Source organism: Crocodylus siamensis, chromosome 3 (genome assembly GCF_052110815.1).
Source record: "Crocodylus siamensis isolate JL-2025a chromosome 3, ASM5211081v1, whole genome shotgun sequence".
Lineage (NCBI taxonomy): Eukaryota > Metazoa > Chordata > Crocodylia > Crocodylidae > Crocodylus > Crocodylus siamensis.
The window spans coordinates 17,347,273-17,372,428 of NC_143397.1; the positions used below are offsets into that span (position 1 = coordinate 17,347,273).

Consider the following 25,156-nt stretch of genomic DNA (forward strand, 5'->3'; position numbering starts at 1 on the left):
CTCTGGACTCTCTCGAGCTTCTCCACATCCTTTTTGAACTGTGGAGCCCAAAACTGGACGCAGTACTCCAGCTGCGGCCTCACCAAGGCCGAGTACATGGGGAGAATGACATCCCGGGGTTCCATAGGGTATATGAAAATCTGCTAAATGGATATCTTGCTGGGCCTGCTGAAAATCTGGTTTAAGCTGGTTCCTTACAGTCTTGGAGGATAAAGAAATTCAAACTGATCAATCAGAAGATGTTTAGGAAAACCTCTAGATACGTATGAGATTAACTGAAGCAAAAATTGGAGAATGCAGTGGATCCGGAAGAGACCCCACCTTTCCTTGTCAGACTTCTGTACAAGTGTAGGTGAGAACTTGTATCTTGTTGATTCGGGTGGCCAGATATGTAGTGGGATAGGTGTGTATCTTTGCTCTAGCTGTGATGCTGTATGGATTGGGATAAAGAGTGGTTTATTGCTGCCTTAGTAGCTCCCCTTCTGCTTGGGCTACAGGCACAGCATTCATCTACACCAAAAGTGCCAAAAGTTGCTACAGGGCTGGATCTGTAGGACCAGCAGCTGCAGTGGTGGCAGGTCTGGGGGCAGTGGCAGGAAGCCAAGTAGCTGCAGGACTGCATCAGCACAGCTCTAGCTTGCTTCTTGCTACCAGTAGCCATGCCTGTTGGGGGCCCAAGGGCCCTGAATTCTGCAGCAGGCTACACCTCCGACTTCTGGTAGTCTGCCGTATTTAACACCACAGATACGTTGATATAAATGGGAGCTGGAATAGTCATGTAAAAAGCTTATCTAGTTCCTTTATATCAGTATAATTACACAAGAGTCCCATGTCATAGCTTTCTGACAGCAATTTGTTTTTTATACTATTGTAGTCTGGTGGGGAAAAAAGTTTACAGGCTCTTATCTGTTAGAAACCTTATGTACAATTTATTAAGCACAAAATATGCAAATTACATTGTAACTTAATTAAGCAAATTTAGTGGCACATACTTAGTTATAAGGACAATTTCAAGTTTCTGTAAGATGATCGTGATATATGTACAGTGACTAACCAGAAGTCCTCACGCTCAGACCTGTTCTCCATCAAATAATCCTTCTTAGTTTGGAAACAACCATTTGAAGCATACAGTAGAACTCAGATACTTCAGTTGAAGTTCCCAGCACCCCTCTTTCCCTTCCCAGCTGTGAAGATGAAGGTCTGTGAAGCATCTGCACAAAGGCAGGACCGCTAAGATGCTCTAGCTGTTTGCTGCAGCTTTTATTTCAAAGGACACGGCTTCTCTGATCAGTTCCTCTTGAGTGAAGTGGTGACATTTGAAGTAAATACCACAGTGAACAGTTGAATTCAGCACACTGCTGTGAACTGCGTAGGCTTGGGAACCATGCAGATACAAACAATCCAGGTTGCATTGGATGTTTCTACAAGCATGTTTTATTCCTACATGCCATTTGGCAATTGAGTGTTTAATAATAAACGATTGCCTTTCCTTCTTTTATTAAGGGTAGTGTAAGAGTGGTGTTTTATCTATGATGGTCCAGAAGTTAGGCAACAGGCAAGGATTTCTTAAAATCTCTTTTGCTACTTCTTTTTTTTTTACTAATACAGATTCATAAAATCTCTTAATCAAGTTGTAGTTGAAATAATTTGAAAAAAAAACTAATTGAAAAATCTCAAAATGCTGTCTCTTCAGGCCTAATCAATATTAAAAAAATCAAGGCTGTCCAACTTCTGAGTGGCTAAGTGCCACAGGACCCCCTTCTACTCTCTCCCTCCCACCCCTTGGCCACACTCCCTGTAGGGGTGCACGCTCTCAGGGCTCCATGTCAGGTAGGGCTGTGTCCATCCCTCCCCTGCCGTGCCAGTCAATTCACAAAATTGAATTGGCACTTCCATGCTGCACTATGCAAGGTTTCTAGGTCCCTTGAGCCACCCAGCCACAGGCTCCTTCAACCCCAGGGGAGGACGCAGGCAGCAGAAGCTGGAAAAGGGAAGGGAGGGCATCCCAGTAGCAGCGGCAGCTGGGGCAATGTGAGGTGTGGTAGCTGGGGGGAACGTGCTGTGGGCTGCCAGCTGGACAGCTCTGAAATAGATGGTCAGAGGAAAATAAGTTTGTCACTTGACTGGTTTATTGATATTTAAAACTAAAATTCTGCATTTTGCTAGTGGGGAACTCTGAATTCAACTAGTTCTTTTATGTGCTTCCCAGAAAATAATCTCCCTATGACAACAGGCAAAGTGCTAACAAAATGCAGTAGAACATGAATTATTCAGAGTAATGAGTGTCACTGGTATTTGTATATAATCAGTTTTTCTGGATAATCAAACAGTACGGTATGAAGTGCTGAAGACTAATTGCTGTACTGTACAGTAACTATTAGAAACTAGAAAAAACCCTATGGTGTTTACTAATGCTTGGGGATTTTAAAACAAAAAAATGCACAATTGTTTCATCAACAAGCAAAACCCAACTACGGCCGTATTGTGTTAATACAAAACCTTCCAGCTGTTTGACTTTCTGGATAGTTGACACTCGACTTTACTCGACTCTACTGCTTTTAAGACTTCAAGTAAATAGTCGGAGGATAGGAACCCATAAACATATTTTTGCTGCTATGCACCAATTAGCATGGATTTTGAATGAGTCTCTAATATTAATGCAGTTTATCCAAAATAGTTTGTTGCTTTGTGATGTCTTGGTTAGTTTTGTGGTTTCTTGGTTAGCTCAGGGTAGATTTTCAAATACCCTTACCAGGGTGGTAAGAGTTCTTGATCCCTGAATTTGAGCCCTGTTGGACACAGGGCCCTAGAAAGAATATGCCATTCCTGTGGCTCCTGATGTTTTCTAGCAATTAAGCCTACCTTAATTAAGTCCATCTCAGGAACTGAGAACAGCTGAAAAATAGAGATATTCCAGCTGTTTTCTCTATACAGTTGGGTGCCCAGGCTTCCAGTCTGTTTTAACAGCCCCTTTCACAAAAGGTGCAGACAGAAGTGACAATTTTTGCCCAATATGGCCACAGAAAGCAGTTTAAAGTTGTGACCAAACACAAATGCAGGGCTGCAGACAGCTTTTAAAATGACAGATTGGGTGACAATCTGACCCCTCATTGCATGATGTGTCAGATAAAGACACTTCATAATGTAGCGTCTTCTGTGACTCGTGTCTGTGGAGCTCCCAGCCTGTCACTTTTCAGAATGGGAGGGGGAAAGGGAGTGGAGGGAGTTCAGTCTGGGCTTTTTTCAGCCTCCCATTGGGGGTGGTTCACTTGTGTGGGAGTCCCCCCTCCTCCAAGGTGGGAGGGCTCCAAGTCGCCCACCCCAGCCTTCAGCACCAGCTTGGGAGCCCCAAGAAGGAGCTCCCTCTGCTGCCTTTCCCCTTCCCCTTCTGAAAACTGCAAGCACTGGCAGAGAGTCCTGGGCATTGCTGGGGGAACCGGGCTGCAGGCCCCCAGCCCGCAGCTAGACTTCCCTCCCCCCCGGGACCAACCATGTACTGTTTGGTCCGGGGTAAGTAACTCGAAGCACTTTGCAGAACTTGTTCTGAGTTACAGAGGGGAACTGCACTTCTGTCTGCGCCCTATGGTAAAGCACAGGAATACAGAAATGATATACTGACCCACATATTGCTTACTTAACTCTGTTTCAGGGTCATAATGCCAACTATCAAAAGTCTGTAGAGGGGGGAAAAACTGTTTTCAGTCAGGTTGTGTGTGAAATTCTGTCTATGTCCATATGCTTCCTCCCCCCCAGTCTGCCACCATATTTATGACGGATCTTGAAGTTCATGTCCTCTCATCCCCATGGTATACCTCAGTATGTCAATGGGTAGGAATCTCAAGAAATTTCATCAAGATTTTAACAATTTCCACCCCTCCATCAAGCTAACCCTGGAATATTCCACGCAGCAGATTCGTTTTCTAGACACCACGGTGACAGTTTGCAGTGGCCACATTACAACTGGATCTGCTCGGACACCACCAACTGGGATAAACACTCGAGATCTAGAGCAGGAATTCCTACAATTATAATACAATCCCAAAACTACAGCCACTCAGATCATCAAAGCTAGACTCAGACCTTGCTCCAAAGTGCTGCAGTACCCAATCCCAGGGCAAGGCCAACCCCAGGGCAAGAGTCCTTCTGGTTGTCACCTACATCCCCCCAGCTTGAACACCTAAGATGCATAATGGCCTCCAATCCCTCCTTGAAAAGGATGACCATCTCAAGGTAGCTTTTGGAGCCAAACATGCCCTGTCTTATGGTCCCAACCTCAAATGGTGTCTCTCAAACAACAGACTAACAAACTCCCATCCTCACTGAGGCACCAGGCTTTGCAATGGATGCAAATCCCTGCTGTGTTGCCACATCAGTGCAGACCACTTCCTCACTGGACCTAATAACAAGGAGTACAGCCAAGGTTTGCTCACCTGCAACTCTACCAATGACATAGTTTCATAGTTTCATAGTAGCTAGAGTCGGAAGGGACCTAGGTAGATCATCTAGTCCGACCCCCTGCCTTGGCAGGAAAGAGCACCGGGGTCAGATGACCCCGGCAAGGTGCTCATCTAACTTCCTTTTAAAAATCCCCAGGCTAGGAGCCTGCACCACTTCCCCTGGAAGCTGGTTCCAGGCCCTAGCCGCCCTGACTGTGAAGTAGCGCCTCCTAATATCTAATCTAAACTTACCCTCCGCCAGCTTGTGACCGTTATTCCTGGTCACTCCTGGCAGCACACGGGGGAACAGGGACTCCCCCAATACCTGCTGATCCCCCCTGACCAGTTTGTAGCAGGCCACAAGGTCCCCCCTTAACCTTCTCTTGTGAAGGCTAAACAGGTTCAGGTCCCGTAGCCTCTCCTCATAAGGCCTGCCCTGCTGACCCCTGATCATACGAGTGGCCCTCCTCTGGACTCTCTCCATATCGTCCACGTCCCTCTTGAAGTGTGGCGCCCAGAACTGGACGCAGTACTCCAGCTGCGGCCTGACCAGTGCCGCATAGAGGGGGAGGATCACCTCCCTGGACCTGCTCGAGATGCATCTGTGGATGCATGACAGGGTACGGTTGGCCTTCTTGACTGCCTCCCCACACTGCCGGCCCATGTTCATCGTGGAGTCAATGACGACTCCAAGATCCTTTTCCGTCTCCGTGCTGGCAAGAGGGGAGTTCCCCAACCTGTAAGTGTGGTGCCGGTTCTTCCTCCCCATGTGCAACACCTTGCACTTATCAGTGTTAAACCCCATCCTATTCTCATCCGCCCACCGTTGCAACCTGTCAAGGTCAGCTTGTAGCCTATTGCACCCTTCTAGTGCACCCACATCCCCCCACATCTTAGTGTCATCAGCAAACTTGAACAGGGTGCTTTCTACCCCGTCATCCAAGTCACTGATGAAGATGTTGAACAGTGCGGGCCCGAGGACCGAGCCCTGCGGAACCCCACTGCCCACATCCTTCCAGGTCGAGAAGAACCCATCCACCACCACCCTCTGGGCGCGGCCCTCCAACCATCACCTGATTGTAATGCCCTGCTGCTGCCTACGTCAGATGGACAGGGCAATCTCTACATATAAGAATGAACGCCAATCTGCTGCAGAAAGACACAGAAGCCAGTGGCAGAATGGTTCAACCTCCCTGGACACTCCACTGCTGACCTCAGGACTGCTGTTCTTAGACCAAAAAAAAAAAAAAATTAAAAACCAGTTTGAACAGGAAAGTGCAGAACAAGAAATCATCCGCAGACTGTGATGATGATGAAGTGAGTGTCACGACACTCGTATGGTAGAAGCATGAGGGCCCGAAAGCCAGCAATGGGTAAAACATCAATGTCAATAAGACCTTGGGCGCCCAAAGGAAGGCCATACAGACATTCGTAAATGATGGAGTTGGCTTTCTGGGCTTGAATGCCACAACTGCAGCCAGTGTCATTGGAGAGGCCCCACAAACTGTTAGGTATGGTTTAAACAGAGACTGTGGATTCTGATCTCATTATCTGGACTAGCTTTTGTAACTCCCTTTTTGTTCCTTGATGTTTACTGCTCACTTGCTTTTCTTTCCTAGCACCAGCCTCTTCCTCCCTATCTCCCCCACATCCCCACCCCTTGTATCCTAACTTATCTTGCCACCTTATACTTTGTTTTCTGCATCTCCTTTCACAGCATCTGAATAAGTGAGTTTTGGTTCATGAAAGTTTGAGAGAGAGGTGCACATCTGCCTGTCTATCTATCTATCTGTATCCAGAAAGACAGATAGATGTATTAATATAATTTAGTTAGTCTATAAAGATGTACATCTATCCTGACTTCTGATTGACTTCAAACAAACACAGCTAACTTGCCTCTTATACCCAACAAAATTATAACATTTATTGCTATTTCATGCTCTCTAAGGCAGTCTTGCTTGTAAAGCCCCAAACTGGATGGGTGTGAAACCTGAAGTATCATCATGCCCCTATGACTGTTTCCCTGAGACGCACATGGAAAACTATTCAAAGAAAACCTTAGAGTAGTTCTAAGCTGTAGTTGTTCTTCAATTATTTTACTTCAGTCTCCTAACCTATTGCTCTGGCATATCATACCATGTTTAAAATCACTAAACAAAACACGAGATGAAACGCACATATCTCCACATGGAAACAGTTCTCAAAATGTTTGTGAGAGCCATTTTTAGTTTCTTAAAAATGTTTGCTTAGAGGTAAGAAACCTGGGTCAGGAACTCGAAAATATGTTGTACATTAAGTGACTGATAAATACAAAGAGGCTCTTTTGAAGAATTGAAAGATAATGAAAAGAGATGAATAATATAGATGAGAGAGAACTTTCCCCACTGGAGTTCTTTGAAGTCAGTAACTAGATGGGGAACCCTGTAGTACACACGGCTTTCATCATCTCACTTATTTTGCAGAAGGAAGCTGAGTGATTACAATATGGAATTTATAACCATACTTCTGTTGTAAAAATCCAGATTGCATCAATCGAGTGTGTTAAATTAGGTTACAAAATGAAATGAGAATTCTGCTGGGCAAGATCTTCTGCAAGAGTGTTTATTCAGGAATGCATTTCAATTTTATCAACTGAGAGACCAGCCTACAATGTTGTGGGCAAAACTAGTGTCTGCGTTTAGACCATGTGTTTGATTGCCAAAGATCATTTTACTACATGTCATGAAATGTACCAAGAAATACAATGTATTTTTACTGGAATAGGTGTATGAAAGGACAAGCATGCTTAGACAAGGAAGGTGTTGGGTTTGATTCTTCTCTGCTCTGTATAGTTATTTACACTTTCTGCATGGGTTGAAATAATGACAGTATGGCCATAAAAACCATAGAGAAAGAGGGAGCTTTTCAAGGCAGCCAAATGTCTGTCGAACTTGCATTTAAAAACCACCAGTGTCACTACCTTTCTAAATAATCTGTTCCCGTTCTTCACAATCTTCATCATTAAAACAAAAAATCTTCCTAACATCTAACCTGAATCTTCCTTGTTGCAATTTAAGTCCATTTCTTCTTTGAACACAGTGTTAGTTACAGGACATGAGATTAGCTCATCCAGTTACTGCTGGTCAATATAAAACTATAAAACGTGCAGCTACTGTTATTGTACTTCCTTTATTATTCATGTCCTTATGTGACAAGATATTTAGCAGAATTTACATATTTGTTGGAATTTGACAGGGCCACACCACGAGTGCTTCTGCTATGGCCTATTTATTGTACTTTGAATACAAGATGTGGGATATTTGGTATGATAAGAGTTTATCCAGTGCTTCATATCGAGTCTGACCCCCTGCCTAGGCAGGAAAGAGCACTGGGTCAGATGACCCCAGCCAAATGCCTATCTAGCCTTCCCTTAAAGATCCCCAAGGCAGAGGAGAGCACCACCTCCCTTGGAAGCCCATTCCAAATTTTGGCCATGAAGAAGTTTTTCCTGATATCTCTCCTAAATCTGCTCTCTGTCAGTTTGTGACCATTGTTCCTAGTTGCCCCAAGAGGTGCCCTGGTGAACAGAGCATCTCCGATCCCTTGCTGCATCCCCCTAATGAATTTCTAGGTGGCCACAAGATCACCTCTCAGCCTTCTGTTGCAAAGGCTGAAGAGGTCCAGGTCCCTCAGTCTGCCCTCATAGGGCCTGATTGTTCTGTAAGCCCCAGACCATACAAGTGGCTCTCCTCTGGACCCTCTTGAGCCTATCAACATCCTTCTTGAAGTATGGTGCCCAAAACTGGATGTAGTACTCCAACTGCGGTCTGACCAATGCCACATAGAGGGGAAGTATCACCTCCTTGGTTCTATCTATCATGATGCTGCATGATAAAGTGCAGTTAGCTTTGCTGATGATTTTGTAACACAGACGACTCATGTTCATCTTGGAGTCCACTATGACTCCGAGATCTCTTTCCACTTCTGTGCTGCTGAGAGGGTCACTTCCTAGCCAGTAGGTGTACTGGATATTTTTGTACCCTACGTGCAGCACTTTGCACTTGTCCTTGTTGTTCTGCATCCTATTGTGTATTTCCCACTTTTCTAACCTGTCTAGGTCTGCCTGCAATTGTTCCCTACTCTCCAGAGTGTGCACTTCACCCCAGAATTTAGTATCATCCGCAAACCTGGACAGAGTGCACTTCACACCCACATCCAAGTCACTGATGAAGATACTGAAGAGTACAGGTCCAAGGACTGAACCCTGCAGGACACCACGACTCACATCCTTCCGGGTTGATACCGACCCATCTACTACCACTCTCTGGGTGCGACCGCTAAGCCAATTTGCCACTCACCCGACTGTGTAAACGTCTGTGTCACACCTCTTAATTTATTTATGAGAATGGGATGAGATACTGTATCAAAGTCCTTGCTAAAGTCCAAGAAAAAAATCCACCTCTACTCCTGCTTCTAAGCATTTTGTGACCCTGTCATACAACAAAACCAGATTGGTCAGGCATGATCTACCTGCTATGAATCCATGCTGGCTTCCCTGCTGCATTATTTTTCCTGCTGGACTCCCACAAATACGATCCTTCATAATCTTTTCAAAGGCCTTTCCAAGGATGGAGTTGAGAGTGACTGACCTATAATTACTTGGATCCTCCTTCCTCCCCTTCTTGAAAATAGGGACCACACTGGCTCTTTTCCAGTCCTCTGGGACCTGTCCTGAGTACCACGAGCGCTCGAACAGCCGTGCCAGTGGTTCTGCTATGACACTGGCTAATTCCTTCAGTACACTCAGATGCAGCTCATCCGGGCCTGCTGACTTGAACACATCTGGTCTATACAAATGACTGCACCAAGTCAGCGCCAACAGTTGGTAACCTGGTGTCCCTCTGATGCCCATCTAAGAACTCATAATTATCTCGAGCCCTGTTCAGGAACACCAAGGCAAAATACTCATTGAATAGCTCAGCCTTGTCCCCCCCGTCTGTCACTAATTGCTCCTCCTTGTTCACTAGGGGTCTTATGCTGCCCTGCGCCTTCCTTTTACTCCCTACACACCTAAACAAAGTCTTTTTGTTGTCTTTAATTAGTGTTGCCAGCCTCAGCTCTGTAGTTGCCTTGGCCTTTCTACCTGCCTCCCTGCAAGTGCGGGCCAAGAAGATCTGATGACTTGAAGGCAAAATTGCTGCTTGTCATCAGTTTGTGCATTTTCTTTTTCCACCATTACTAGCTGTGGCTATTGAGGTGCAGCTGTGCTTCTTATCCAACAGATACTCACATAATCACTCACAAATATAATATCCTGTGGTTTTTAAGTCCCTCAAAAATCAAGAAAAGTGTTCTTATTTTCTGTGTTCAAGATTAGGGCTTCTTTGTCAGCTAATCAATGCAGTTTTTTATTCTTGTCTTCTACATAAAATACTTGTCTAAACATTGTATTAGGGAGCATGTCTTTAGTTTCATTCTCACTATTTCCAATTCACTCTGATTTACTGTCACCATTTTAACTGGATGAGCTGTCCCCATTGGTTCCTCAGTTGCCTGTTACAACAAAGCACGTCTTGTCATTTCATGGGTCTGTGATGTGCAGGCAAAATATATAACTTCAAGGCTGAATGTAGAAGTAGGCAGATCCTTCCTGTTAAAGAGTAAAGAAGAATACTTCCTGGTTTGCAACATATTTATATATAAGATCATTCCAAGTGGTATTACTGTCTCTAATAAAAATGAAAACTAGCCATTGCTTTATGCTCCAGTGTTAAGCATGCTGGATTGGAATTATGTGATTTTAAAATTACACATATATTTTTTAACAATACCAGTTACTTTAAATGGATAACCTGGGATATGAAATGAATGAAGAACATACACAAAGTCCTTCAAATGAAAGGGACCAAAGGAAACACATGATACCAGTAAGTTTTTCTTATTCTGTTGCTAGACCATTACCAAGAGAACTGATCATTCTCTGGGGACCAAACTCTTGTTTTATAATAGGGAAAATAATATGTATTAAAATATACTACAAGAAAAGAAATAAACAGAATCTTTCTAATGTCCTTTGTCTAATGGATAGACATAATACATGATCAAAAACCCACCAGGGTCTCTTTCTTTACTTAGCAAAGCTGTGATAGCATATGATACTTAGCATGTGATAGCAGAAGGCACAGAGAAAGTTTACACAGAGAAATTGTGCCAGTATAGCTAAATTGGTTTCTAAATTGAAGTTAAAGTGGAACTGTATGTGGATACTCTTGCACTGCTCTATAGTTGGTGATATTGACCTAGCTTAATTTAATTTAAAAGGAGCTACATTGATCTATGTGGATTGATTTAGAAGCTGAGTTAGTTAAATGGGTGCACCATTTTGTAGATACTAAACTCTCAAACAAGTTCACTACTATGGTACAGAGTATGCTGCCGTATATGCTTCCTAAGTCTGGTGTCAGCTTCCTAAGACCCCTTTGAAAATCCCATTTTAATATACTTTGAAGTGTTATTACAAATCAATTCTTAAAAGCTATAGTTTTCAAAACCACATGAAGTTTGTGGTACATTCGTTTTTCCCCCCTGCAGTGGGACTCCCAGCTTGGGGCATAATTCTGTGACAACTTTCCCTATCAAAGCAGTCCAAACAAGCCAATGACACTACTCACATGAGTAAAGTATTCATGCCAGTAAGTTTTTGCAACAGCTGGCCCTTATTGAGTTTAGGCAGTAAATTAATTTAAAAACTAGTATGTAATAAAGCACACTAAGTGATTCAAATGAAACCCAAGGCGATAAAGTAGGATGGATTCTACTGTATTCTCAGGCCAAGTCCTAAAATAGAGTATATTGTCTTGTTCCTATGTATACTTGCTGAGGAAGAATTTCTGACCCAAATTCTTGTGTCAGACAGCTACTTATCCTGAATTTCTGAGAAATTCAATATGTGACTTCAGTATGAAGAGCTACTTAAATCCTGAATGCATGATATGACTCTGTGTTGCCCCTGTACTATCCAACTGCCTTCCATTTTTTAGCATTACAACTTATTGTCTATTCTGAGACAAATTCTCTTCTTTGATAGTCTTCCCTCCCTCCGAAGTCCCCACTGATGGCCCACTGAAAAGTGAGCTCTCCGGGTGTCCTGCTGGGACTTTGCTGCCACCGTGCTTAAACAAAGCCAGGACTGTCCCAGCTCTAGCTCCAATTCCCACTGCCCAGGACTGTTCATGCAGTGGCATGCGTGCCCTTGAAGAACCTAAAGTCTCCCTGGGATAAGGCCCAGGGGTGGCAGAGGCAAGGAAACCAGTTTTTGTTTGTGCCCCCACTATGACAGGGCTGGGGGCTGCCAGCTGCTCACTAACAGTCTGTCCTCTCCCCTCCTGGGCTCCTCTAGTGGCAGGGGAGAGCAGAAGAGAAGTCCTCTATTGCTGGAGAACTTGCACAACCGTGTAGCTCTCCAGCTAGGTGGCTGCGATGCCTGTACCCCTCCCACCTCCACATTTTTTTGGTGTGCTAAAAATTAGCACTCAGATTGAACACTTGGCTATACCCTCAGTCACTTGAGATGATACACATAAAGGGATAATGCTGGTCTTCTAAACAGCTGTGTGTTATAAATATCCAAGTCAGGAACTCCATTGTGACACAATGTATAAATGCAATGTTATTATACCATGTGGTTTTAACTGAAACCAGAGTTGCTACATTGCTACTATCAAGTAGTGCACATAGGGCTTTTTTAAATATAGTTAAGTAATTCTCCAGGTTTGGTCTGGATGCCAGTTTAAAGCTTTGCTAACTGGGACTTTAACTTTGGGTGCAATCTAATCTAAAACCTATTTCACAGCTGATGCAGATTTTCTCTTGAGTTGTGTGTTACTGCTGTTTGCTATGGAATTACACAAGCTATTTAAAAATGTAGAAGGATCCAAAGTCACTAGCTAGCTTTGAAAGTGTGGACTATAACCTATTGACATTTATTTAGGTGAAATGGGAAGGGGAGCAGAATTACAAGAAGACTATTTAACACAAGGTCCTAATATTACAAATACCCCACTGACTAAATGCTCACACGGGCCCAATTATTCCCAATATAAGAAAACTAGTGAGGGACAGGAAAAACAGTGACATGTCCCTTGAGGCCAAAGACTGATCACATCCCTGAAGAATGAAAAAGGTAGAGACCTCCAGTTCTTCAAAGATCTGCTGGCTCCAAGTGTCATCCACAAACTTCACTCTCAGCTGCCTCCCTTGTGCCCTTTATCACCAGGACCCTGAACCTCCTGAGTGAGCCCAAATGAAAATTAACATTTCTGAGATTCCTGCTGACCTACTCTTTCTCCAGACATGGATCTGGAGTCTGCCGGGTTGTTGGGGGGGGGGGGGGGGGGGGGAGAGAGGCAGATATAACAAGGCATAAGTGATATATGTGATATTCTCTTTACCATAGCTCTCAGAGATCTATGACATTTTGGTTGCCTGCAGATGTTTAAAAAAAACCAACTAACAAAACCCTACGCATTACTGGAAGAAGCAACATGTTACTTCAACCCATCTCTGCAGCATCTATAAAGTTCAGGCACTTCAGTGGGGCTTCTTGGCACTTTTAGCTAAAGCTGATTCAATCACCTGTTAGATAAAAGCACCAAAACAGCCCCACTAAAGCACACGCTCTTTACAGATGTTGGGTGAGTCAGGCTGAAGTAACCCACTGTCTCTTTTGGGCATGGGCAGGGCTCAGTGCAGGAACACGCTGAGTTTAAAGTAAAGTAACGTGTTTTCTGGGGGTTTTTTTACATCTGCAAGCATCCATTAGGCCTTTAATTCAGCAGCGGGCAATTATTTTGGGGGGAAGGCCGCTTACTGAGTTTTGGCAAGTCATCGAGGGCTGCATGACAGGCAACCGGGGCAGATAAATATTAATTTTCTAAATTTTCTAGGGACTCCATGGGCCAAATAGAATGGCCTGGCGGGCAGCATCTGGCCCCTGTGCCACATTGTGCCCACCCCTGCTTTAACTGATGCCTCAAGCCCTCAAAATCTTGGTGGTTCTTTATGAAAAAGAAACCAACAAAAGAAAGTGCAAATAGTTTGAATAATCAAATCATGATGGAAACATTTTGCTACTTTGTCTTTGCAGAACACTTGAAGATCTGTATATTTTATCCCCTCCCAGGACTAAACCCAGTGTTTTGTGAATGACTTCAGCATGTCTTCCAGAAAGGATCCAGTCTGGATTACAGAAGAACCACTGAATTCATGGTTCAATTCTTGTAACTCTGTTTTTGTTTCTTTTTGCTTGTTTTTTAATGTCTTGTAGGGAAAAAAGTATCCTTGGTCCATTATGAACATTTTCCTAATCTGCCTGTGGGTCTGTATAACATCTACCATAATGGGAGTGCTGATCTGGTCTTTGGTCTACATTAAAAACGTTGGGATTATGATGCAGCCAAACATGCAAAAGCAGAAAGTATCCTCCCCACAAACACCAACAGGAATGTCAGACAGAAAGAGAGTGGATATCAGATTCCAGTTTCTGAATCATCTGGGTAAATCTAAGGTAGCAATTCTTCATTTTGCAAAACAATACCATTACACTCAATTTGTGTGTTTGCAGCCAACTGTTCAGACAACTTCATTTACCTTCACTCTTTGTATGCATAGTGCACAGAACTGCAAGTACAAAGAGATTTGGGGATCACAAAGATTCATATACAGAAAATTTCAAATTGAATTTAAACCTTTTGGGACATCCAATTACTTGCACCTACAAATAAGGTAGATTCAGAACAGTAACCACTTTTTGAAATACAACTCTGAAACAACAGTACATGACGCTCTTAAACATTAATGAAAAGCAAGAATCTAAATAAAAGCCAGTTAGTTACCTTTAGTTGAAATGTATTCTTAAATCACAAATAAAAATAAACTTGATGGTCTCTCCTTGGGCAATAGTGGCCTAAAAAATGAATTTGTTCATCTCTGTGACCTGGTAGTTTTGTAGCACTTGTGAAAAACAAAACAAAAACAAATACAAATTATTAGATCATTTCAGTTTTGTTTTTGATACTTCTGAATTTTTGAAATTGAAAAATAAGCTAATACCATATATATGCCACCACGTCTTCTGGTAAGGAATATGCCCTGCCAACTTGCTCTGGTTGAGGGAGAACCTGAGTGTAAATCAGGGTCCATCAGGGTCTCTCTTGTCTAATTGCAGGTTAGGCTGCACCCTAGTGGGAGCAAATGAGCAGAATTATCCTATCAATGAGAGATTCAGGGTTGAATCTGGTTTTGCTGAGAGTTGTGTCCTTGGTAACACTGATTCTCTCTTGGGATTGAACTAGATGACCCTTGAGGTCCCTTCCAACATTATGAGTCCAAGCCGATATATTAAGATGTGAGGAAGTACATGAGTGATCATCAAGAGTGTACCAAATGAACACTCATCAAGCAATTGAAAAAATATTCAAAAGACTGAGTCTTTTATTAAATCTAAATGTTCAGTATTTTCCCTTAGCCCTTCTCCCATACTTAAAATACATGTAAAGAGTGCACCACATGTGTAATTTTCCAGGTACATCATTTTCCTGGGGGTGATATTCAATGGGCAAGATTCAGGCATGATATAAATGCGTATCAGAGCGATGAAGAAATGGAATTTGGAACCAGCATCAACAACCGTCAGTCTGAGATGACTTTTGGCACCTTACAGATCAAGAGCAAAGGACTCTGGGCCCCACATTGGCACTTTAATGCCAATGAACATGGTTTTCTACTTAAGGTACCTCTTGATTCTCCTGTTGCAATTTTCTGCATAAATCATAAAGCATAGCCATAGCACTATATAAAAAAGATAACCAATCATAATACCTGAAATAAGGTACTTAAGGCCCAAGCCAGGAAAGCAGTGCTGAGAAGCATGCCCCTGTGCAATAAAGCTTGCTTTCCATGCACCATATCCCAGGAACTAGGTCAGTGATTCTTTCCTGGGGTGCTGCGAGATCTTTTTAAGGGTGCTTCAGGATGCTTTGCAATGTTAGCACTGTTAAGTGTGCAAACATGATGGACAAGATAAACCTAGAGATTTCAAATAGGAATCCAAAGTGTCAAAACCATTCTGATTTGCTGTGGTCTTTCTGAGGTCTTTGCAACAGAAGACTTGCGGTTTATTTTTCTGTAGTCAAAAAAATTTGAGTGCTGCTAAATTCAGAAACATTATGGAGAGGTGCCTTGAGTCTAAAAAGGTTGAGAACCACTGAAATAGGCAATATAGCCCCTGTAGAACAGCCCATAACATGCACCAAGGAGGACACTCAAAAAGGGAGAGCCTGTGTGGCTCTGGGCATGTCCTTCGTGTTGCTTACTTATAGCTAGAGGTCTGTCTAAATCATGGGAGGACTTAACAAATGTCATGGGTTGATTGGAGCCTAAAGCTCTAATTCTGCAGTCATTTCATGGTAGCTCCACACCACAGTGCTGACTGGTGGGGAGGACCCAGGGGGGAGGGGTTGACCATCATCTTGACTGCTGGCTGCCCTTCGTGTGGCCCAGCCCCTCAGCACTTACTGGTAGAGAAGCCCTGGAAGGGGGGGAAGAGGAACAAGGGGGTAATCGCCATCCTGCCTAATGCCCTTCATGCTGCCCTACCAGCTGGTGCCTTCTCCTCCAAGCAGCAAAGACCACTGGCTCCCACTGGAGAGCTAGCATTTTATGTTTTTTGCAGATTTAGCAGATTTCCTGGACAATCCTGGATTTTGCAGTGTCTGTGAAACTGTGAATTAAGAAGGTCCCTTCTTATATCATGGCTACGTTGTCTCATTTTGGGGATTTGACACACATGTGACAGTGAGGTGAAGGGGTGCATGTTTTGGTGTTATTACTGGACTTGGCATCTAGACAATGTAGACAGGTCAAAATGGTCTGATGTTTCAGAACTACTCCACACTTCTAGTTTATTCTACATATAATAACCCAAGTAAATGGGACTTGTGTATACTTAACACCTTAAAAATGAATTTGTTACATGGGTAAGCACACACACTTCATGTGCCTAATTACAGGTGCCCAAATCTGAAACTATTTGACATGTTTGTTCTGACTGCACGTTTCCCCATCTGTAAAATGGAAATCGTAAAAGTTATTTTAAAATACAAGCTCATAGTTTATTGTGAGAAATAATTCAAGGCTGGATATCATTTCAAAACAAAGTGCAAATGCGTTTTGGACCTTTGGATATATATGAAATGACAACTTTTTGGTTATTAACAATCATATAACAGCTAGATGATTGTGGAGTCTCCTTCATTGCAAGTTAACAAGTTAGATAGGCATCTATCTGGAATGGTTTAGGAACAGTGAATCCTGCATCTGCACAGAGAGCTATGACCCTTGAGAGTCTCTTCCAACCCTAGGATTCTGAAATTAATAATTATTGATATTTTGTCAGAGTAGCACTCAAAGGCCCCAATCAGGATAGAAGATCAGTTGTGCAAGAACATATGGTTCTTCCCCAAGAGTTTAATCTAGGAACTATAAACTATTCATAGTCTTTATTTAAATAATTAATTTACTGCTCTAAATGTAGATCTCTATATATGCATATTTAGTACGTGTTTTCTCAGAGAAAATAGGCCAGTCATCAGTCTGTGACTGAATGCACTGTCACTTGGTGTCATAGGCAGAGGTCACCTGCCTGTATTCTATAATCAGTCGTGTGTGTTTGACTTATTGGCATACTGAATACATGTTGAATCATAGAAAGATAAGGCTAGAAGGTATCTCAAGAGGTCATATATTCCAGCTTCCTGCTGAAGATAAGGTCATTTCTGCAGAAACCACCCTAGAAAAAGATTTGTGTAGAGGTGAATATGATTTATGAGCTGACTGCAACCATGATCATTTCTTTCACTAAGTTCCCTTGCTCCATCTATATCTCAGGGTACTGCCTGGATTGGTGTTGTTGATGCTGATGCCAGTCCAGTAACCACATACAATGTTACAGCTGGACAAGTGATTTTCTTTCCAAAAAATACGTTGCACTGGATAAAAAATATAGGAGAAGATGACTGCTTGTTCTTGCTGTTTTTTACAACACATGAAGAACTTCAAACTCTGCATGTTGATGATGTATTTTTCTCTACACCAGAAGACATAGCAGCAAGGTCATTAAAGGTCTGTGCAGCACAGCTAGCTCTTCAGGCTTATAATAATCAATTAAATCATTCCCCTGAGCCAATTGTAGAAAATTCCCTCTACATTTTGATCTCTTGTGCCTTGCAAGAGGGGATGTATATGCCTCCTCCCTAGACATGTGGAGGACCCTCCCTGTGTCTGCAGTAAATGAGCCAGTTCTGATGCATAAGAGATATCAGATTAGTTAATGCAATGTGAAAGTAATTATGTTCCATAATGCCCCTGAGTACTGTGACATTCCTTTAAATGGGGCCAGAGGAAGCCACTGACAATTCTAACCTTATCTGAATGCCTCTAGAGTGAATGGAAAAAGTAGGGCTAAGATTGACTCCAGCATATAAGCACATAGCTTCCACTGGATCCACAGGTTGTCATGGTTGAAATCTGCATCTTCCATAGGGATGAGGCAATCTTTTCTTTCAGGGAGCACCTTGTGGCATGTCCCCAGGTGGGAGACAAGTTTTATTTTGGTTCCAAATCTCTCTAGGGTTTTAAAAGCAAATTTTTAGCAAAGTATATTGTCATGGCAATTTGCATATAGGGCTAGAGGATGCATGGGAAAAAAAAGCAAATTTCTGCACCAAATTAAACATTAGTGGGAACATCTATACATAAGCTTTAATGCGCAGTAGCCTATTTTACTGTGCAGTAAAGAGTCACATAAAAAGCAGGGCAATTATGCTAATATCCATTAAAATGGGCTACTGCGCATTAAGCAGCACTTTAAAAATATGCACTTTTGGTACTCCATATTAGGGCAGCCTAATGCACATGTATTTAGTACTGGACACTGGAGATACTAAATTTAATGTGCATTAGGAAAAGCACATTAATGCATGTGTAGATGTGCCCAGTAGGTCTTAATGCTTAGGAGCACATTACCTGACCAAAACCTCTGTATCTTTCCCAGTCTGCATTGTACACTTGCTAATATATATTTATTGCACATATTTCAGCCAAAAGATGGAATCAGTTTTATTAGATCATTCAAGAAACAGACAGAAGACCAGGCCATTAACCTACCACCAAACTTCATGGAACTGATTCAGAATGCCAGCTATGTGCAGTCTCCAGACAAGCTTGTGTGGCGGTACTTCTACAACCTCAAAGGTACAGAGCTAAGACCTTACAGAGTGGAAGAGCTAAAAGTCACAGCTCTGGCTAAAACAACTGGGGAGAGAAACAGTAAGAATCAAGGACAAAATTAAACAGGAACCAGCACTTTTTTTTCTTCTTTTTTTCATAAATAAAGCAGACCCCAAAGTATCTGCCTCTAAAGACATAGGGCCTTCTTCTTCTCTCACATAATTTGTTTTATGCCTTTGACGTCACTAAGTATCTTTTGGTTTACACACTGGAAAGACTGATTAGTAAGCAATAAGGCACCAGCCTAAACCTGAGCATAAGACAAGGCAGAAACTCCTCAAACTCAGGGCTGTGTTCTGTTGGTGGAAACTAATCAGCCGAGCCATCCCTAGAGTATGGCAAATCAGGACGACCACCCCGGCCCTGCACTTTAGGGGGGCCCTGTGAAGCCGGGTGGAGCTGCAGAGCCCACCTGGAGCTGGTGGCTCAGCCCTGCGCCGCAGAAGAAGCAAGGAGACCACCCCCTACCCCCTTTGTGGGGGTACCATGGCCCTGCCTAGTAGTAAAGGTGCCCCACACAGGCTGATTTGCCCTGGGCCCTGCACCCCCCCTAAGGTTAGCTCTGTTAATCAGAACCAAATGCCTCAGCCATCTGTTCATTTCAAGAGATTGGTAGAAAACAGGAAAGTCCAGGGAGCTCTTAATAGGTGGTAGTTTTGCTCTGAGTTCCAGATAATGAAGGAGGCAGGCAGATGTGCAGCTCTGCACCTGGGGCAGCTGCATGACACCTCAGGCAGCTCTGGCGCATGAACCACTGTAGTCACAGCTATTTTTGCACAGATGAAATGCCTTGTGCTACTGCCCTGGTTGCCCCCTCCTTCAGTTATGCTACTGAGAGAAGACCACTGTGGGAACAGAGATGTCCAAATGGGTCAGAGACATGCCTAACACTTCTTGGGAATATTTTGTGTGTCTAAGGCAGAATGCTACAGGCATTTTGAACACCAGGTTTATGAAGAAGGGTCCATCTCATTTGAATACAGATGCAGAGAAAAGAATGGCAGGAAGACTGATTTGTTTGTTAGAATATGGAATGTGTTTGTAGCATAACTTTAGCAGCTACAACTCCTGGAGACTGATCCACTTTATGCAAAATTGTTTGAAATTCACACATACATCAGAACCAATTCTGCAGGGTACTGAGCTTTTCTTTGGAAAGGTTAAGAGCCCTCCATTCCTTTGACTACCTTACAGCATTCAGCAACGAATATCCTTCAATACATTTTCAAGTTACTAATCTTAGACTGAAGTTAAGAAAAATGCTGTTAATCAACCTCATGTTAGTAGTTCTATAGATCCCAAATTCAATTAAATCCCAGTGATGCCACATCTTGTTGGTTGGCATATAAACCAGGACATGAACAAAAAGCAAATCTTGTGGAAATCAATTACTGATAATAAATCAGAATGTTTTCTGTCATTAATGCTTATTTAACTGTCTTTGATTCAGCATCAGCAGAATATCATTTTCCAGGAGGAATAATCCAGTGGGCTCGCTATCGCAAAAATGGATCTGGTCTAAATAGCACTGAGCAAATTTTCAGTGAATCACTGAATAAGGTCTGTATTTTCAATAGACTACCATGGCCACTGAAGCATGTGGTAATGTCTGAACTCACACAGAGTATGTTGGCAGACAAGGTTCTTTGTGTAGATGTGGTATCTCTTAGACCAACTGAGTAGTTGGAAAAAAGTTCTTTGCCGGCATTTGGGTGCAATCACCCTTCTTCAGGGATTGGGAGTCTCTGCTGTTCTGAGACTCCAAGGATGGAAGAAGCTAAATGTGTGACGGGACATCAGTGAGAAAGTAAATAGGTAGAAATTAGAAAACAAAAGGTAAAAGAGGGAAGGGAGGGGGAAAAACAAGGTGGGGGGGAAGCCAAAGGTAAGTAAGGGAGACTCTATTGTAGTAGTTTTCCAAGGTAGAAAAGAGGCTGTTTGTGAAAAAGTAACTAGTTGGAAATTAGGAAGACAATGGGTAGAAAAGGAGGGGAGAGAAGAGGGAGGAAGGTGGGGAAAGAAAAATGTTAAAGGTCAGGTCTGGCAGGTACCCGGTGAATCAGATGTCAGGCAGGTTGTAATGTGTCATAAATCCAGTGTCTGCATTGAGTCCTTGATCTATCCAGTAGATTTATGAAGAGAAGTTCGTAGGCTTGTCTACGAAAGGTGTCTTGAACGTTCCCTTTGAGGAACCTTGCCTGTCTATGTCTTAGACTAACATGGCTACAACTAAAACAGAGTACATTGTCACTTTAAAGTACAACCAAGAAATTGCACATATGCATTTTTGCTAATGCTTGTATTCTTTTGGCTTTCAGCATGAAAATACCCTTACCATAGGAACTCTCAGGACATATAGCAATGGACTACGTCAGCCTCATTTCCACTTCAATGCTAATGAGATGGGCTATGTCATTAGTGGCTGTGGAAAGGTAACTTATTGAACTACTCTGGAGTAAACTAATAGGAATTTTGTCTGTGATAAGCCTTCTGGGATTGTTTTCAGAAAAAAATTCTGATTCTTGTTAATATTCTAAAGCTACAAAGCTCACATTTTGCTTTTTAGGGTTAAAATCTGTTCTCTGTTACACTGGTAGAAAGCTCAAGTCAAATGATGTTGCACCAACATAACTGACTAGCAGGAAATGTGAACCTAGTTGAAGTGGGATCTCTTACTGTCTTGGAAACAGGGAAAACAAAATACAAAGGGGACTATCAACTCTGCACTGCTAAGGAACAGGGGAAAAAGCAGTGAAAATAAGCTTTGGAGTAATTTTTACATTTCTTATACTAGATTTTAGTTAGGAAAATGGAGTTGCTTTCACTTTTGGCCAGCTTTTGTGACCACTTTTTACCCAGAGATTTGAGGCCCACTAACAACATGTAGATAAAAGAAGATACAACCAGATAATCACTGCAAATGCTTTTTAAAATGAAGCAGATAAGAACTACAAAGGGACCTAAGGCAATGGTAGGTGATAGAGGAGTCTGTGAAAGTAGCCCAGTCAAAGCCAGCAGGTATCCCAATTCCCCCTGAAAAACACTAAGGCTTAACGGTGCATTTTAAGCATTCCACCTATTTTCAAAAAGCATCATGTTAACATTTTCCTACCAAGGTGAAGATATGGAAATGTCTACTTTTCCCCAACTGTGGACAGTTGACTATTAGCCCGTGAAGAATAACTCTTAGATCTGCACTAGTAGCTGTCACTGCATAATGGGTGCCATAATTCTTAATTTATTCCTTATTATACAGTTTTCAGTTTTTTTAGCAAGAAGTAATTGCTGCATCTCTTGTCTAGGTGGGCATTGTTGTTTCATCTGAAGTTACCACAAACTTTGACATTGGTGTTGGAGATGTTGTATTTTTCCCCCTTGGAACTCAACATTATATCAAGAGCATTTGCGATGAGGACTTGGTTTTGGTTCTAGCCTTTAGTACAGGCAACCAGGTGAGCATTTACAGTGGAGGGATGAAGTAGCTTTAATTGGATATACAGTAATTTTCTTTTATGCGACTGCTAATTCTGAGGTTAATGTCTCAGGTATACAGAGGTGAGATTATCTAGTATGCAGGGCTCTTCTAGGGCCGTAGCCCCATAAAAAAAGATATATATTGTAGGACAGAAAGAAATCAGGTATTCTCTGGGCACATCTACATGTGACACTATGTTGCCATAGCTATGTGCTACAGTGATGTAGCATCCACAGGTGTCTACACGTGACCTGCAGCTACTTTGCCATACTGATGCGCTCCCCTGGTATAGCGTGCTGCTACAGTGAAGTAGATGCTAAAAATAACCATGTGCTGCACATACAGCCAAGTACAGGCTGTTACTCTGCCGTGATTTAGTACTTCCTTTTTGTACTAAATCACAGCGCAGTAACATTGCCATAGTGACCTGTATCGATGCGCCCCATGTGTGTTAATATAGGATAAATAAATTATAAAATATATATTTTATAATATACAATATTATACTATATAATATTATATACTACTATATATGGTACAATAAATACAGGATAAAACACCAATCTAATAACGCCTATTACTGGTTACAATGTCGGTTCTTCTACAGCTTCAGACACTTGATATGGATGACTATTTCCATGCCATGGCAGACCATATTCTAGCCCAGCTTTTCTTCAAGAAACAGGAGGAGTTCAAGAAGATTCCAAGGTTTAGGGAGGATCAGGCAATTAACCTACCATAACAGCTCTAAGCAATAATCATTTCTTACTCATTTGTCTTGTTTGTACTGCTTGCTAGTATTTTTATTGCTGTTTGCAGTAAAGCTTTTAGAAAAACTCTGCAATATTATTACAAAGTTATTTTAAGTTCATATTTATTGATCCTTTTAGATTTCCAGGACCAAATTATTATTTATTTACTTAAACATTCATGAAGTACTTATTTAAGTACTTTTAATATTCAAGAATCGTTTAAATTATTTTCTAAATAGAGGAAGTTTTGACACCATGTTATCTATATTTGCTGTGTACCATTTATTAATTCATACATTTCATCCTCTTTTGTTTCACATCAAAGCAATGAAAGTTAAACATACACACATTATCTATTTATAGAGACCATGCCCTCTGCGTACAAGTCATACTCAGTTCTCCACCTGTTAACTGAAACTGGGCATGTCTACATGTGCATTTGATCTGGGATTAGTTTACTTATGAGTAAACGCTCCCAGGCATGCATCTACATATGCAGGGAAGCAGGAGCAGATTTGCTGCTAATGGCAGCAAACTGCTCCTCCTTCCTGGGGCCCTGCAATGGACCCCTGGTTACACCAGCCCAGGAGTTGGCAGGGAACACCAGGCCAGGAGACAGCTATCTCCTGGCCAGGACTGGGACATTACACCCTGCCCCTGGGGACTGCCTGCTGCCAGGGTGGGGACAATGTGCCCCAGCCCCAGCAGCAGGAAGCTTCTGGCCCTGTCTCCCCAATCAGGAGCAGAAGACTTGGAAAGAGCTGTGGGAGAAGCAGGTCCCAGCTCCCTGCCCTGATCCACCTGTCAGATGGGGCAGGGGGCTGGGACCTACCCTACCCCTGCAGCTAGCTCCCAAGCCCCATGCCTCAATCATCAATTGGGGCATGGGGCTAGGATCTGCCACTGACCAGGACAGTTCCCAGCCCCAGCTCTGTGACTGTGAGATGGAGGCTGGGGAGCCTGCTCCTTGCTCAGCTCTGTGATGATGGAGATAGCTGGGAACAGGCTAAAGAGCCTGTCCCTGCTCAGCACCATGAGTGTGGAGCTGAGCAGGGAGCAGGCATCCCAGCCCCTGCCAGCAGAGAGCTCCCAGCACCATTCTGCAACCATCTTTATCTCCCAGCCCAACCTCCACAGTTATGAGGCTTGGGATGGGAGACCTTATTTCCCAACAGCCAGCTTTGTGGTCACTGGGTCCTTGCTGGGAGCAGGGCTGTTGCTGGGCCATCCTAAGAGCTAATTTCCCGGTGCCAGCTCCATTGTCATTAATCACAATGGTTAAGTGAGGGCTGGGAGTCCCAACCCCCCCAGTGTAAATACAACATAAACCTAAGTCCTGGGCTACAACAAAGGCATAAAGGGTGTAGAAGTAATTAGCTTACTTGACTAGAAAAAAACAGACAAAGACCAGAAGTGCTGATAGTGCTTAATTCAATTGTTCTGAGATAAGGAATCTGCATTCCTGCATTCCTTGGGTTATCTTGATATCTTGACCTGTGCATAGATAGTTTGTTTAAGTAAACTTTCTAAATTTCTGTGTAATTTACTATTGTTTTGTTTCTCCAAGGTGTATTTTTTATCTCTTTCTCTGTCTTTAGTATAAATACGCTTGTAAACTTAGAGAGTCTGAGAAATCCTTTGAAACAGACAAGTGGGCGCTTCCCCTTGCTGTCTGGAATCCTCCCTGTGATCACAGTATAGCCTTAAATAAAGAAAAGCTGGCTCTGTCTGTTCTGATTCAACCACAACGCGAAGTTTGATTTCTTCCACAAGGGGAAGCAGGCCTCTACCCCTTAAGAGAGAAAACTTTCCTCATTTGCCAGCTCTGGGCTCCTTATGAGCGCCCTGAGCCTGGCTGTTCCCACAAGCAGCATAACTGGTGGTCTAGTGTTCCCAGGTAGCTCTCCTGGGCAGGAGCTCCTTTCCTTGGAGCTGCAAGGAAGAGACTAGCCTGCCAGCCTATATCTTCTCAGGGCCCTGCCCCCTGACAGTCAGCAGATTGCCTGGAAGTGCCTCTTTGCCCTGTTGCCACAGGGTGCTTGTACACGTGACAAGGGTTTAGTCCTCAGGGTTTTATTCTATGCCCCCTAAAATGAAACAGTAGGGTTTTAATTGAAGGGGAAGGACTGGGGTCTCCTGCAGCTCAGGGGCCACTTGGCCCACTGGCA

The 25,156-nt window shown here is 42.9% G+C and overlaps 1 protein-coding gene across 1 annotated transcript; it reads left to right on the forward strand.

The window, feature by feature from the left end:
* Positions 1 to 10,145: 10,145 nt before the first annotated feature.
* Positions 10,146 to 22,978, forward strand: LOC149868025 (uncharacterized). The gene is made up of 9 exons (XM_090037173.1): positions 10,146 to 10,342; positions 13,741 to 13,980; positions 14,998 to 15,204; positions 17,361 to 17,594; positions 18,572 to 18,725; positions 20,212 to 20,321; positions 21,080 to 21,193; positions 22,064 to 22,213; positions 22,844 to 22,978. The coding sequence occupies exons 1-9, from the start codon at positions 10,259 to 10,261 to the stop codon at positions 22,976 to 22,978; spliced, it is 1,428 nt and encodes a 475-aa protein (XP_089893299.1). The 5' UTR covers positions 10,146 to 10,258.
* The last annotated feature ends 2,178 nt before the right edge of the window (positions 22,979 to 25,156 follow it).